Source organism: Pelobates fuscus, chromosome 6 (genome assembly GCF_036172605.1).
Source record: "Pelobates fuscus isolate aPelFus1 chromosome 6, aPelFus1.pri, whole genome shotgun sequence".
NCBI lineage: Eukaryota > Metazoa > Chordata > Amphibia > Anura > Pelobatidae > Pelobates > Pelobates fuscus.
In genome coordinates this window covers 42,210,978-42,228,801 of record NC_086322.1, presented here as the reverse complement: position 1 = coordinate 42,228,801, position 17,824 = coordinate 42,210,978, and the positions used below count along the sequence as shown (strand labels likewise).

Here is a 17,824-nt window from a genome sequence, read left to right as displayed (position 1 = left end):
TTGGATATCAAAGTCATCCAACCACACAACACAAATACATCATTTATCAGTAAGATCCAAAAACAGTTTTTTCATCTGTAAATTATAAAGATATAATCTTAAATTATGTCTTACATATAAAGCAATATTCTTACAAAAAACAAAAACAAAGATAAAACCTGCGTGACCAAGTATGGGTCCCCTCACCTTATGTTAAAAAAACTTTAAACAACAAAGAATTAAACATTAATCTCATCAGGATAAGAACTAAGCCAAGGATCCCATATTTTTTTTATATGAACCAAATCTTTGAAAAGCCAAGAAATAACCTTTTTCCACCAGACACTGCAAATGTATTTTATTCACTACTGCTATCAGAGGGATTACTTTTTTTTTCTTCCACATTCTTGAAATAACCAGTTTCATTGGCCATTCATTAGCCATTAAAGACTGAATAATCAAAAATTTGCCATTTTTATTAATGTTATCTAAGTTTAGAAGTAAAATGGCTTTTTATGGTGAAACCTTAATTTTCAGCTTTAAAATATCTGAGATTATTTGAAAGAGCTTAGACCAGGTATTTTAACTAGTCTACAAGACCACCAGATGTGAACAAATGTTCCTTCACTTATTCCACATCTCCTGCATAGAGCGGAATGATTAGAATCTATTTTATGCATTCTAGTGGGGACAAGATGCCATCTATGCATTATTTTATTTTATGTAATTCTTGGATATTTAAACAGTGTGTAACTTTCCCAACATGTATCCAACTCTCCCCCATGCAATAGTATATATCTCTATTCATAGATCTTTAGACCAAGCGGTATGCGCTATTGTTTTCTTTTATTTTTCCATGGTTTTAAAAAAAAACATTGAGCGTTTTTGAAGATGTTTTTATTTGAATGTGTAATAAAGAGCTTCTCTATTGTTTCCATAACCTTTAGATTTAATGTAGTTATAATATGTGCTTTTATGTATTTTTTAATATGAATCAAATTATAGTAATCCTTACTAGATATACCAAATTCCATTATTAATTGTTCATAGGTTTTGAGTTGCGAACCTTCTAAGAAATCTGCCATCTTTAAATTTTTATTCTTGAACCACTTCAACGTATTTGGAATGTTGTATTCAATTGTTTCTATAGGGGTTTGTTTTATTATCTTATCCTTTATATCTATGTTAGTCTTCAGTTTAGACCAAAAGGAAATAATATTTTTAATAACAAAAATCCCCTTAGAATTATCTATAATTTTCTTTACTGTTGCATTATTCAACCATGGGATATCATTATAATTCTCGGTGAACCGAATAAAGAATCTCTTCCTTCCTGAAGAAACCTGTGTCCATCTCTCTGTGCTTGGCTTCCGTCAGTTTCTCCGGTATCACTATTAGCTTACACTGGAAAACTTTTTTTCTTTGTAAAAGCACGCTATAGAGACACCAGATATGAGTGGTGGCACTGACTGGGCAAATGGGCATAGTATCCAACTGTGAGCCTGACACAGAAGCTGGCAGGCAACTAACTGCTATTCAATCTATTACAGTGAAAAAAAAATATTTTTAAATGTCAAGCATAAGCTATTGTGAAAACAGATATGAGTGGTGGAACTGGGCAAATGGGCACAGTATCCACTGAGCCTGACACAGAAGCTGGCAGACAGCTAACTGCTCTTCTTCAATCTATTACAGTGAAAAACTTTTTTTGGTTTTAAATGCAAGCTTAAGCTATTGTGACACCAGCAGTGAGTGAGTGGTGGCACTGGGCAAATGGGCACAGTATGCACTGTGAGCCTGACACAGAAGCTGGCAGGCAGGCAACTGCAATTACATTACACACACACAAAAAAAAGCAGACTGATGTTTTAGGGCTTTTTGGGGTGCTGTTCTTACATCAGAGATCAGATGAGTCCTTCAGGATTGTAGTGGACACTGAATACCCTAGCCTAGCTATCAATTTCCCTATCTAATCAGCAGCAGCTACACTTTCCCTCCTCTCACTAAGCATGCAGCTTCAGAATGAATCTAAAATGGATGCTGGGAGGGAGGTGGGAGGGTGTGGAAGGGAGGGTCTGCTGCTGATTTGCTGGAATGTGTCTGCTGACCGTGAGGCACAGGGTCAAAGTTTGCTCAATGATGACGAATAGGGTGAGGATCGAACCGCCCATGTGTTCGCCCGCGGTGGCGAACGCGAACATGCTATGTTCGCCAGGAAATATTCGCCAGCGAACAGTTCGGTACATCACTAATACAGAACATCTGTAGGAACACACATCCATTTTGTAAAATACAACAGAGTAAATGTTTTGGTTACTTATATATGTTTTATGCAATATTATATTGTATACCTTTTTCCAAAATATTTTAAGAAAATCAAAATTATATTAACAGCTCTTAACCTCCCTGGCGGTATGATTATGTCAGGAATTTTGTACCAAAAGCGGTACCATTTTTTTGCATTTGAATTACCCGCCCAGTTCCGCCTCCATGTCAGGCATGTCAATCAAATTTTAATTAATCAAATTACATAATTACGTTAAAAGATTATTTAAATATACATGTAGAATTTTAATATATATGCATTTATAGGTATTTAAATTCTACGTGTATACTAATGTAATTTTTTATGTAATTATATGTATTTATCTCTATATATATATATATATTTGCGGTTATTTGTATTTTATATATATATATAGATATATATAGAATGTAATTCTAAGTGTATTTTGTTACCGATATATATATATTAATAACAAAATACAGTTAGAATGAAATTACATATGCATATATAATTCATATTAAATTTTGTTTCAATATTTTATTTATTTATTTTATTATTTTATTTATTTATTATTTTAATTATACGTATTTATATATAATATATATATGTACATCTATTATATATATAATATATACATATTATATATATGTAACGTCATTCTAAGTGTATTTTAATATTAATATATATACTTATATTAATATTAAAATACACTTTGTATGACGTTACATATATATAATATGTATATATATTATTATATAATATATATACATATTATATATATGTAACGTCATACAAAGTGTATTTTAATATTAATATAAGTATATATATTAATATTAAAATACACTTAGAATGACGTTACATATATATATAAATTAATATTACTAATATTAATATTAATTAATATAATATTAATATTAATTAATATATATTAATATTAAAATACACTTAGAATGACGTTACATATATATATAAAAATATATTTAATTTATTTTTACACTTGTCTTTTATTTATTTTCTTATACTTCCCACCAGCAGGGGGACTGTCTGATATTTCAAACAGTCCCCCTGCTGGCAGATCCACAGCCAGCTATAGAGGGCCATGTGATCGCTCTTTGAGAGCGATCACATGGCCCCCGGGGGCCTGATTTGCCGTGGGAGGGCTGCCTGGGCTGTGAGGCAGTCCTCCCGAAGCGGATCGTGGCGGAGGTAAGTACATCTTATCTACCCCGAGCGTGACTCGGGGTTACCGCTTCTGGCAGCGAAAATTAACCCCGAGTCACGCTCGGGAATACCGCTAGGGAGGTTAATTAGTAATAAAATCACATATTTGTCATAATATTTATGAGACCATAATTTCAACGTTGTTTTTCAATTTCAGTTTTTCAATTTCCATAGAAAAATATTTATTAAGATACGGTTCTGATTCAAATTCATCAACATGATATTCCAAAGAACTGGAATCCATCTGGGTATTGTTTATTGGGGTGCTTAATGGTTCTGGAATAAAGCAGACTAAATAACGTACTCAAAATGTTATATCAAAACATTGATGAGAAATAAGCACCATCTATCAACAAACCTCTGCCAAGGGCTTATCATGTGAAATATTCATTTGTTTAATGAGAAAGTTTACTGTTGGATGTTTTCATTTAGGAGGATGATGCAGTTCATTGTTTTGCTAAGAATCTAAGGTAAACATAGTGGGTAAATAATACTCTCATGTGCTGAAGTACATTCCTCGTGATCTTATTTTGTGAGGCTCCAACAAGATATCCCAGCTTGTTTACCAAAATGGAAAATTGTATTATTTGATTTAGTAACTCATAATGAACATACAGTTCACTATATTGCTGTGAGTACAACCTAAAATAAAAATGTAGATATACAGTACCTTGCAGACCCCCGCTAAGTCCTGAAGAGAACCATATCAATGAAGACCACTCCACAAATTACTAGCAGTAAAGAGGATGGGCTCTGGATAAGATTTGCCAGGGCATAGCAAAACTCTGTAGTCTGCTAGCATATGACAAATTGTGAAAACAAATCACTTGTCTATGCACACATATAAGTTTACCGCAAAATATATACATACCATACATATTATTTCCTAATCAATCATGGCAGCATTTACTCATTAGTTAGCTCCTCCCCTCACAGCAGAAAGGACAGGAAATAGAACTCTGAAGTTGGACAGTCTTTTTTCCTGTCCTTCACAGCAGTTTGGAAGGAGTCTGCTTAACCAGGCCTAGAATTATTTTTTTTATGCTCACCGGGTCAATATTTTTCTGGACCTGCCAGGGTTCAGCCTCCAAGCCCTGAAGACCCAGCAACAGCACATCTCTATGAGTTCTCCAGCCTGGGTAGCCCCTTTAGTGACCAGGGGATGGACACCCGATTTCTCCCGTAAGGGATGAAAATGGTCCACTGCATTCATGCCAGGGTTCAGCCTCTTATACCCGAAGATCCAGCAACAGCACATCTCTATGATGTGCCAGTCTGGGCACATCATAGAGATCCCAACTCTCTCCCTCAGGGGAAGAATGTGGTCTACTGCATACATGAGGCCCAGCTAACACTATGCCTCTTTGCCCTGAAGACCCAGCCAACATCACTTCCATATGGTGACTACCTGGGTATGCCTCTTCTATGTATTCCATGCCCGGGGTTTGTTTTAAACCTTCCCCCACTGGTGATGACGAATGGCATATGGGGTACAGATGGAAGCCTACAGTTTCAAGAGTTTAGGCTGTCAGTTGTTCAAATCCCTATTTACCACTCAAATTTCGGCCTGCAGCTGTTCATCTGTCTCTATGGCTGTTTAGTATGTTTTCCCTCCTCAGGTGAGTGCACTAGTCATTTAAAATAAAAACTAGCATAGGTACCTGGGTTTCCGTTCTTTCAATTACTCCCAGTTGCTTACATTAGCCTTTCTTCTAATAAATAGGTCACATTTAAGATGTTTGTGTGGTGAACATTTAGGTAAGTTTATAAATGCAGTGATGCAATAATGCAATCAAAAGGAGCGAGAGAACAGAGCGGTCGCATGCTGGATGCGCTCCATAAGAAAACAGGAATATTGGCCCTTTATCGGGGACCCAGACCCCAAATCAACCGACCCAAAGGTCCCTGACCAAGATGGGAAGGAAGACAAAGAAGCAGAAGTCGGACAAACCTAAAGCCAGGACCACTATAGGCGAGCTATTCCGCCGGTCCCAGGGCGCGTACGGACCCAAAATGGCCGCTGAAAGTGACGGCTACTCAGACTCCTCAGAGGATTTTTGCCCGGAGGAGAGAGCCGACAGCCCACCAACTGGGAAACCTCCTCAGCCGCGTACGAACCCGGATGACAAGGGGCCGGTGATGGTGGCACTGCTAAAAACCATGCTGGGGGACTTGCAGAAGACGTTGCAGGCAGAAATTGCCCAACTGAGAGTAGATCTCACGGGCCTAGTGGGCCGCATTGAAGCGACGGAAACAATTTCCACACGACACACGCAGGAACTCACGGAGCTCAGACAAGAGATAAAAATGCTTAAAATACATCAAGCCAAAACGGAGCACCGCTTCGCGGCAATAGAGGATTACCGCCGCCGCAACAATATAAAGATCCGCGGTGTGGCGGAAGATGACCCCACGGAGGAGATACCGCACTTCCTGAGAAGGCTTGTGGGTGCCTTACTACCAACTAAACAGGCCAAACACAACAACATTGAAGCGGCCTTCCGGTCCCCTAAACCCCGGAGAGCGCCGGCCGAAGCCCCCAGAGACCTGGTGGTGCGATTCAAGACTTTAGAAGACAAATGGCAATCCTCACAACCCTAAAGGGGGAAGCCATATACAGATTCGAAAACATGGACTTATCCTTTTACATGGACCTATCAGGGGACACCCTACAATGGCGCAGGTCCCTACAGCCGCTCACCACACAGCTCAGGGCTCACCAAATTAAATACCGATGGCAACCTCATCATATATTGCAGGTAGTACACAATGATACGGTCCACACCATCTCAGATCTCCAAGGAGCGCCTGCCCTGCTCCGCACATTGGGCCTACCACCAGGGGACCTATGGGCAGCTGACCTACCGGGGCAAACAGCAGCAACAAGGAGCTGGGATCCGGCGAAGATCATCCCCTTCATCCCACGGGAGAGAGGCAGCGCAACCAGTACAGCTACAACCACCTAAGACCCCAGACACTATGAAACCAGAATCCGACAATCATCACCTGCTGGAGGCGCCACCGGCAACGCAGATAGCCACCCAGCTCCAGGGGACAACCTGCTCCATCATTTGCGATGAACTTAAACTGCACAGTTCTGAGACTGCTATATTTTATTTTCATGTTTCGACTAAAAATTTTATTTTAATGGTTCAGTTTAACTCTTTGCTGCAAGTAATGTTGGCTGCACACATATGGGGACCCACTCACCTAGCTGGCACTAACCCCTCTCTGCCCTGACTCCGCAGACAGCTAGGGGGTTGAATTTTCACTTACTTTAGCGACCATGTATGCAATTGCCATGTGATACGGACACAAAGTGAGAGGCCACACAAAGCGGGACCTCAGTTGGCCCACACTTCTCTGTTTTACATGTTTATCCCCCCCCCCCCCCACACACGCTGGTCCACAGATGCACTGTTTTACTACATATGCATATAGTTAACCGGCAAAGGGGGCTACACTAAGCGGGCACCACGCACGAGGAACACAACATCACCCACACAGAGCACAAGCTCAGATCACCACGATTGACAGACGCACCGTCATTATCAAACTAGGCATTGCACACAGTTGCCAACCTTATTAGTGACCGTTGTTAAGTAAGCTGATATACACGGGTGTGGCATTCATAGAAACATGTTCATCATATACGCGAAAAACAATGTCACTGCAAACTCAGACGCGAAACTGAGACAATGTAGCCACGACCTGTACAGCAAGGTCCTAGCATGACCGTTAACCTAACAGTGACTAATGGGCGCAACTTACCGGTGACTTAAATACTGCTATCACTCCACTTTATAGGCGTTCAATAATATCTTCTAGGTATAACTGTTTTGTCTTTTATTTTTTTCAACAAAAAAAAAGTGCTATGTCATTAATGCCATTTTATTCAGAGTGTTTGCGAAATCGATGGTACCAGCTATTGTGGCAGTACATAATCGCCTGTTACTCTTATGCACAAACAAAAATAAAGAATTAAAAAAAAAAAAAAGAGGATGCATGTTCCAAAAGAGTGCAGATAATGAAATTATGCATATTACAAAAGAAAGCACATAATGCGAGGATGCATGTTACAAAAGAGTGCTGATAATGATATTCTGGCTGTGTAAAGTCTGCCTGAACATTCCAGTCCTGAAGACAGTGAAGACACACGGTAAGAGAAAGCTTCCCTAACTGAATAGTTGAATTACACATATTTATATATCATGAGTTTTAAAACCTTATGCATAGTCCATGCAGACACTTGTTCCTAGCAAGGCACGAGGATATGATTGCTGTTATATGTGCTTTGTAGCACATGAGCAGGCTTTTTCAGAGTGGAAGTTAATATATTGTTTGGATTTCCCTGCTTATCTAAAACAGCATATGAGCCCAAGGTATCATCTGAATGAACTGGTGTGAAGACCTATTATAGGTTATCACATAGCCTCAGTATGTGTTACTGATATTATTTCTGTATATGAACTGTTATGAGGGACATAATCCCAGTGTGAGTAAATGTGTACACATTCTATGTATGACTTAGTCTGAACACTCAGCCTCAGTATATGTGTCCACTATGTGCTCTATGCATGAGTTACTATGAGAACACAGCCTCAGTATATGAATCCATATACTGTATACATGTATCTCAGTATATGATCATCAACAGCTTCTTCTCAACTTCCGCAATATCGGTCTACAAGATATTGCTCTCTCCTGGTGCTCCTCCTACCTCTCCCAGCGCTCTTTCACTGTTTCTTTCTCTGGCTCTGCTTCTTCTCCCCAACTGCTCTCTGTTCGTGTCCCCCAAGATTCAGTCCTTGGTCCTCTACTGTTCTCCGTCTATACTGCCTCCCTTGGTAAACTCATCAGCTCCTTTGGCTTCCAATATAATTTCTATGGAGATGACACGCAAATCTACCTGTCTTCTCCTGATCTCTCCTTGTCCCTCTTGACTAGTGTCTCTGACTACCTCTCTGCTATTTCTAACTGGATGGCTGCCCACTTCCTTAATCCCTTTTATTCCAGAAGTTTGGTCCTTTAAGGGGTTAAACTAAACTTGACCAAAACTGAAATTCTGGTCTTTCCTCCCTCAAGTGTTGTTACTCCTTTGTCTGTCTCCCTCCAAGTCAATGGTGCTACCATCAGCTCCACCATGCAGGCTCGCTGCCTAGGTGTTCTCTTTGACTCCGACCTCTCCTTTAAACCTCATGTTTAGTCTATCGCCAAATCCTGTCATTTCCATCTCAAACACATTGCGCGCATCTGACCCTACTTAACGTTAGATGCCACTAAGGTGCTGGTCCATTCCACTGTCCTTTCTCGTCTTGACTACTGTAATCTACTTCTCAGTGGTCTTACATGCTCCCAACTTGCACCGTTACAGTCCATAATGAATGCGATGGCGAGGCTCATCTTTCTGTCCGCCCGCACCTCCCACGCCTCACCCTTCTGTCAGTCCCTACATTGGTTTCCTGCAAGATATAGGGCTCAATTTAAAATTCTGGTTCTTGCCTTCAAGTCTCTACATAATGCTGCTCCCACCTATCTATCCTCCCTAATACACAAGTATGTACCATCTAGGCCTTTTCGCTCTGCTGAAGACTTACGTCTATCTTCTGTCCGTACTCCCACCTCAGATGCTCATCGTCAAGACTTCTCGAGGGCTGCACCGTTCCTGTGGAACTCGCTTCCCTCCTCCGTTAGATGCTCACCCAGTCTCCACTCCTTCAAAAAATCATTAAAAAACCCACATCTTCATAAAAGCGTATCAATTAAACTGTTAATAGCTCCTGACTGATTCCTCTCTTGCAACTGTCACTAGTCTAATACTATCCTTACCTTTTTGTGTCACTTTACCCCACTCCCTCCAGCATGTAAGCTCATTGAGCAGGGCCCTCAGCCCCTCTGTTCCTGTGTGTCCAACTTGTCTGGTTACAACTACATGTCTGTTTTGATGGTGCTAAATAAATAATAAATAATAACATAATAATAATATTCACTATATGCTCTATGTTTGAGTTGGTCTGAACACTCAACCTCAGTACATGCTCTATGCATGTGTTACTATAAGGACACAGCCTCAGTATATGTGTCCACTAAAGGCTGCATGAGTTACTATGAGGACACAACCTCAGTATATGTGTCCACTATATGCTCTATGTATGAGTTACTATGAGGACACAGCCTCAGTTTATGTATCCACTACATGCTCTATGCATTAGTTACTATGAGAACACAGCCTCAGTAGATGTGTCCACTATATACTCTATGCACGAGTTACTATGTGAATATGGCCTCAGTATATGTGTCCACTATATGCTCTATGTATGTGTTGCTATGAGGACTCAGCCTCAGTATATGTTTCAACTATATGCTCGATATGTGAGTTGCTATGAGGGCCTCAGCTGTTGGAGGGGTTTGTCCAGCCTATAAATTTGCAGTCCTCCCCTTCCTCTGGGCAGAGACTTCCTCTGTCAGTACAAAACCATCTTCTTCCGGTTCAAAGGTCATAAACACAAACTGCATGAACTACAAACAAGCTGGTCTTGGCCTAGTGTGGCCCACACAAGTATTCATTTTACCTCGTATAAAACAAAAAACAGCCCTCCCTCAAAGCTCATGGGGCATTGCCACATCCTGTTGTTGTTCACGTGTTTTTCATCAAAACTGTAAGTTTGTTTGCATTGGGCCACGCTATCATTGACATTCCACATGTAGTCAGCCCACATTTGGCTTTCAACTAACTAGGGTGGCATTAGCATTTCAGTCCATATTCCTTCCTCATTCTGATATGGCAATTTTTACTACTAACACAAATACGGCTTATTTCAATCACAGCATCACAGTGATACCTCAATTTGGTTCATGCATTCTGCTTACTGTATTCGAACATATCTTTTATAATATGCAATTCAGTTAGTCACCCTACGTTCTTTTGTATAATAAATTATATGCCATATTCCATTTTCATATTTGCAACTTTTGTTACTTATTTTCACCATGCCTCAGTACCTATATGTATTTTTCATGGTTGCCCTCTTGGTATTCAGGCACTCATGGGGCTACACTGTTTAGTAATTATGTGGCTAAGTGTTGCTACTGACTGTGTTCAGCATTTATGGTACAGCCTGTTAATACTCTGTCTTATTTCACTGTCTGTCAATACTTACACTGTTTTAAGCTCTTTCTGGTCTCGGCACGGGATTAGTCAATCGTACTTTAAAATGATGTCTGTCATAATTATGTCTGTTATATGGTTATACGGCCATATACATGGCCCTCACCTAAAAATGTTATAGTCGCACTTCAATCAAGACATGCCACGAACCGGGTCCGCCACTTGGGGACACACCACTGCCACCCCCCCACCCCCCCTCCAAAAAACAACAAAAAAACTGCTTAGTAGATATACCCCAAATGAAAACATGCATTTTTTTAATTATTTTTTTTTTTTTTCAATTGGGATTATATTTACAAGTGTTTCTTAACAAGCCCTACAGGGCCTCTATCACATGGTACTGTCATTCGATTCAACCATCATTAGCCTCACATTAATGCATGTTACTCTATTTTATTCTAGCATTTGCAGTTGCTTTCAACGCTATTGTGCTATACCAATTATGTATGCATAAGTGTTAATCATCCTCCTAAGTATTCCACAAGTATGCCTTATAAAACGTATGTATTATGTATCAAAAATAAAATAAAAACATTACGTTCACTTTTCACAAGGTAGACGTTTTATAAGCGTATGTCTTATAAATTCTGTTTCCTCCCACGTTTAGCGTACGGCCATCACAGCCTCAAATCAATTCAGCACTATTGCATTCTAGTGGTCTAAACCTCATCCCTGTCATAAATTCTGTTTTATACCCTCCGTTCAACTGGCTCAGTAAGTATGTATTGTATAACTTTTAACGTGTATTTCTTACGTTCTTTTTGTTAACCATTTCACAAGCTAGATGCTTATTTTTATTGGTATTATTTCTCTACTGTCTAATTACTATCATAGCTCCTGTAATCGCTACTTCTCAATAAACTCTACAACCTATATCTGATCTACCAATCACCCCCTGCATTACTTTTATCACAGCCTCACGTGGCCACCCTGCACCTCAGGAACTTACATTGGGTCCCTTCTCGGCCTCATATACATAGTCCTTGCAAAAGGCCCTCAATGGACAACATACTATGTTACTATTTCATTTCTTCATTGGGCTTTTCATTTGCATAACATCCACTTACAGGGGTTGCGTACTACCCCACCACACTAAATGATATCGATAAACTAATCATACCTTACTATACGGTACGGCTTTCACTAGAACATCCTCCTGGGGAACCTGTATCCTTCATCATATACGTTGTCCCTACCTCATGTCAAACACTATGGTTCAGCCGTATCTATTAGGTGGGATCATCAGCACCTACATAGGACACATCCTAAATATACTCATATGTTGCTGCCGATTGAGTCCTTTCTGCTGTGAGGGGATTAGTTAACCCATGAGTAAATGCTGCCATGAATGATCAGGAAAAGAAAATTACGGTAAGTATGAAACAATTTTCCATTATATTACAGAAGCACTATATGTGCCAAAACAATTTTAACTTAGTGAAGCAGTTTTTGTGTACAAGCCATGCCCCTGCAGTCTTACTGCTCACTTATACAGCTCTAGTCACACCTCCCTATGTGTAACTTGCACTGACTTCCTAAACACCTTTGTATAAAAAGGCATCTAGTATTTAAACATAGTACATTGTACATTCTGTTTAATTTAAAATCTCTTAAATAGAGATGAGCGGATACCTGGATGTTCGGGTTCGCCGGGTTCGGCCAAACTTCGGCTAAAAGTTTGAGTTTGGACTCGAACTTGACGCGAACTTGACCCCGAACCCGAACCCCATTGAAGTCAACGGGGACCCAAACTTCTGGGCACTAAAATGGCTCTAATAAAGTCCTGGAAAGGGTTAGAGGGCTGCAAAAGGAAGTAAAATGTATTGCCTAAGTACTAATATACTTACCCAGTGGAAGAAGAAGAATGTTACACTGAATACAAGTTTAAATAAAAAGTATACAAACATAGCCAGGATTCAGCTGTAAGCATTTGCAACACTTACAACAATCAAGTAACACACATTCATATAAAATGTAAGTTACTTAGCCAGTCAATGTAATGACAGGAATGAATAAGTAGATAACTCCCTAATTCCCACGGTATTAGAGAGCTATCTACTAAAAGGCTGAAAGACCTGAATTGGTCTTTCAGCCTAATTTACTAATACTAAGTAAAGATTAGGGGCATGTCTATTAAACAGTGAGCAGCCTATGGTTGCTCACTGTTTAAAAAAAAAAAAGGTTCCCCCTCCTGAGCCCCCACCCCTGAATGGCGGGTGGGGGACCTAAAGTAAAATAAGGGGTTGGGACCTATTGTCCCCCCCGGCCCCTACCCGGCCCCCATCCTTGAGCGGTGGGTGGGGGCCCTAAATTCGAATAAGGGGGGTCCTAAAGTCCTCCACCCCTGGCCCCCACCCATGAGCAGTGGGTGTGGGCCCTAAATAAAAATTGGGGGGGGGGGAACCTAATGTCCTCCCCCCTGGCCCCCACCCGTGAGCAGTGGGTGGGGGCCCAAAATAAAATTGGGGGGACCTAATGTCCTCCCCCCTGGCCCCCACCCCTGAGCGGTGGGTGGGGGCCCTAAATTAGAATAAGAGAAGGGGGAACTCATGTCCTCCCCCCTGGCCCCCACCTCTGAGCGGTGTGTGGGGGCCCTAAATACCAATTGGGGGGGACCTAATGTCTTCCCCCCTGGCCCCCACCCCTAAACAGTGGATGGGGGCCCTAAATACCAATGGGGGGACCTATTGTCCTCCCCCTGGCCCCCATCCGCCGCTCAGGCGTGAAATCCATCTCTACATTTACCTATCATAGCACTCTGATTGGTTTCTTGAAATCCACCAATCAGAGTGCTCTGTGTCATTTTACACAGCGTTGGAAAGTTCTTTGGAATATTCCCACCCTGTGTAATTTGACTTATAACACTCTGATTGGTTATTTAATCCACCAATCAGAATGTTATGAGTCAAATTACACAGCGTGGGAAAATTCAAAAGAACTTTCTCACGCTGTATAAAATGACACAGAGCACTCTGATTGGTGGATTTCAAGAAACCAATCAGAGTGCTATGACAGGTAAATGTAGAGACTTACCTTTCAGTCCCTTCATTTACCTGTCAGAGCACTCTGATTGGCTGGCTTAAACCCACCAATCAGAGTGCTCGGAGCCTAATTGTAGGGCAGGGCAGGGCTCTATAAGCCTTCCCCCGCCCTGCAGAGCTCAGTCTGCGCGGAGCCCTCCATGGGTGAAGATGGATTTTTTTTAATTTTTTTTTTTTTAAGTGTGTCGGTTATTATGGATTTTTATTTGGTCTTTTTGGGGGGCTGAAAAAATAATATTTTAGAAGAAAAAAAGGTTTTTTTATGTTGAGGGGGGTAGGTAGGGGTTATTTCTTTGGGGGGGTTAATTTTTTATTTAGGGCCCCCACCCGCCGCTCAGGGGGGCATTAGGTCCAGGGGGGAGGACATTAGGTCCCCCACAATTGGTATTTAGGGCCCCCATCCACCGCTCAGGGGTGGGGACCAGGGGGGAGGACAATAGGTCCCCCCCTTATTGGTATTTAGGGCCCCCACCCGCCGCTCAGCGGTGGGGGCCGGGGGGGCAATAGGTCCCCCCTTTAGATTAAAAGCCCCCACTCGCACATCACGAGTGGGGGCTCGGGAGGGGGACCCCACAGGCTGCTCACTGTTTAATAGACATGCCCCTACTCGCGGTATAGTCATTTTTACTTCGTATTAGTAAATTTGGCTGAAAGACCAATTCAGGTCTTTCAGTCTTTTGGTAGATAGCTCCCTAATACCATGGGAATTAGGGAGTTATCTACTAAGCGGCTGCAATAGAAGTCCATTGCTGCACTGTCCAAACACAGCCATGCCATTAGTAGGCATGGCTGTGATGGCTCCTAAGGGACGCGAGTCAAATGCTTGTTGATTGGTTGCCCTGCAGCTTTTCAAAACGTGCCATTAAATCTCCGACACCGAACTCGAACCTGAACTGTTACTGAAATGTCCAGGTTCGGGTTAAAAAAATCGTAATGTTCGGTATGAACCCGAAATTTACAGTTCGGATTTGCTCATCTCTACTCTTAAATCCTTCCCTGTTCATAACCATCTAAACTGTGCAGGAGTCAACAGAGTGTGAGGTAAAAACTTGTAAAGTAAGTTCACATCTGGCTAGTACTGCATAAACAGAATCAAATGTGATTTTACTCCTATAAACTTAGAAACATAGAATGTGATGGCAGATAAGAACCATTCAGCCCATCTAGTCTGCCCAATTTTCTAAATACTTTCATTAGTCACTGGTCTTATCTTATATCTTTGATAGCTTAATGCCAAATCCCATGCATGCTTAAGCTCCCTCAATGTGTTAATCTCTACCACTTCTGCTGGAAGGCTAATCCATGCATCTACTACCCTCTCAGGAAAGTAATACTTTCTGATATTATTTTTAATCCTGTGCGCCTCTAAGTTAAGACTATATCCTCTTGTTGTGGTAGTTTTTCTTCTTTTAAATATATGTTCCTGCTTTACTGTGTTGATTCCCTTTATGTATCTAAATGGTTCTATTATATCCCTGTATATAATATCGTCTTTCCTCCAAGCTATACATTTTAAGATCCTTTAACCTCTCCTGTTAAATTTTAACCTGCAAAGCCATGAACAAGTTTTGTTGCCCTTCTCTGAACTCTCTCCAAAGTTTCGATGTCCTTCTCGAAAGGCCCTTCTCTTAACATTCTCCAAAGTATCAATATCCTTCTGGAGATATTGTCTCCAGTACTGTGTACAATACAGCAAGTGAGGTCAAAACAGAGCTCTGTGCAATGGCATGAGCACTTACCTCTTTCTACTGCTAATACCTTTCCCTATACAACCAAGCATTCTTCTAGCATTTCCTGCTGCTCTATTTCATTGTCTGCCTACTTTTTAAGAATCTGAAATGATTACCCTTAAATCCCTTTCCTGAGATGTTGAGGTTAGGACGGTATCAAATATTCTATACTCTGTTGCAAATCTTTGTACCATCAGCAAAAATACATACCCTATCATCAAAACCTTCAGCGATATCACTAATAAAACTATTGAAGAGAATGAGTACAAATACAGATCCCTGAGGTACTCTGCTGGTGACAAGACATTGCTTTGAGTATACTTCACTGACTACAAACCTCTGTTGCCTGTCACTCAGCCACTGCCTAACCGATTCAGCAATTTTGGAATCCAAACTCGGATTGACATTTGTTGATAATCTAAGTAAGCAATCTACTGCACCACCTATACAGTTATCAGCCCCAACATTAATACCACCTGCCTAAATTCATGTAAGTCCTCCTCATGTGCCAAAACAGCTCTGATGCATGAAGGCATTAACTCCAAAAGACCTCTGAATGTGCCCCGTTGTATCTGGCACCAAGACATTAGCAGCAGATCCTTTAAGCATGAGGAAGTAAAAGACCAGGTAGTGGAATATTAAATATAAGCTGCAAGAAATAAAATAAACTATTTCTGAGGAAGTCAATGAAAATTATAGAACTGACATTTTTTTTATTGTTTTACTCATTTTATCTGTTAATGCTGCTGCATATAAATGAGATTAGGGGGCATAAATAATGTTAGAAATATTAGAGCGCCAGGGAAGTATATCTCCTTTTCTTCCCCAGCCTCTGCCCTACAAATGGTATGTCACCTTAGGGGATATTTTTGAAAAATCTATATAGACTCCACAGTGACAGTGCCACTTTAAGAATACAGGAAATGGAAACATCTTCCTAAAATCTTACACGTTTCTGTTACCAGTGATTCAATATTGGTGTCCATTGAGGACCATGAATTACTGGAGATCCTTAGTATGTGGATTCATCTCCAATCAAACAATTGACTTAAAGGGGAAACTGATATAAACAAAGATATAAGAGAGAATCTGCCAAAACTCATGGGTTATAATGAAAGTAATAGACCAAGTAACAGATTCTTAACACGCACAGATTTTGTTTCAAGCTAATAACTGGAAAATGAAAAATAAATGATGGGTTCAGAAAAATAGTTTATATGAAACAAGCTCACTGTATATTGTTTGTTACTGCACATTGTATTGCTATGTGTGTTGTTAATATATTGTATTCTGTCTGAAAGAAGCTGATTTCCTTATATCACCCATGTAAATCCTGCCACATGATGGTATTTCCTTCTGCTCTGTGATGGTATAAATGGCCCATTCTGCAGTCAGTGGTTCAGTGATCTGTATCAGCCCAGTGAGCAGGGATCAGGATGATTTCACACAGCTGTTTGCTGACTGTATTCATCATCTGGATTCATGGTGAGAGATAGAGTCTGGTATAAACTGATAAGAAGTAATTAATACAATTTTATTATTTATATTTTACTATGAACAGATCCATGTGTGAATGGGAATACATGATACACTTACCATAAATGTTACATATTTTAATGGACAGTTTATAGACTGGATTACTGAATATATAGTTTGTTTATCTCTGGGGATTGTGTTATGTTCTGTTTGATATCTTGCTGTCAAAACTAAACATATAATAATAATAATAAAGGATTTTAAGATGAATTATTTTATTCTTATCCTCAGGATCCTATGGACAGATTGTGATGACTCAGACTCCAGAGTCAGTTACTGTGTCACCAGGAGAAACTGTCACCATGACATGTACATCTAGTAGTAGTTTAACTAGTCGCGGCAACAGCTACCTTCACTGGTACCAACAGAAACCAGGACAACCTCCAAAGCTTCTTATCTATGATGCAATCAGTAGACCTACTTGGATCCCAGCCCGGTTCAGTGGCAGTCGGTCTGGAAAGAGTTTCACTTTAACAATCCGTGAAGTGTTAGCAGAAGATGCAGCAGATTATTACTGTCAGCAGGGTCGCAGCGACCCTCTCACAGTGATACAGAGCCGTACAAAACCTTCCTCTTTCACTAAGCTTAGTCTAATATCAGGCACTAGCCTCTGTTCTGTTCTGTAATTAAATATTTCTTTCCATACTCTTGTGTTTTATGGCTTACTATTTACACTGCATAGACCTTTAACTATAATGATGTAGTTTATTGCTGTAATAGAAATGTAATTTATGCTTTAAGTGCTAAACATGTAAAGGATTTTTTTTTTTTTAAATGAAAGCATTTATAACATTTATCACATGTAGAATACAGAACAATCATTACATAAAATCTCAGTTGTAGGATACGACGAATATCTATT

General features: G+C 40.3%; 1 gene segment (V, D, J or C); it reads left to right on the top strand.

The window, feature by feature from the left end:
• Positions 1-16,822: 16,822 nt before the first annotated feature.
• LOC134615220 (Ig kappa chain V-III region PC 4050-like) lies at positions 16,823-17,588 on the top strand. The segment is given in 2 exon segments: positions 16,823-16,911; positions 17,194-17,588. Coding segments are annotated over 2 exon segments (444 nt in total).
• Positions 17,589-17,824: the final 236 nt, after the last annotated feature.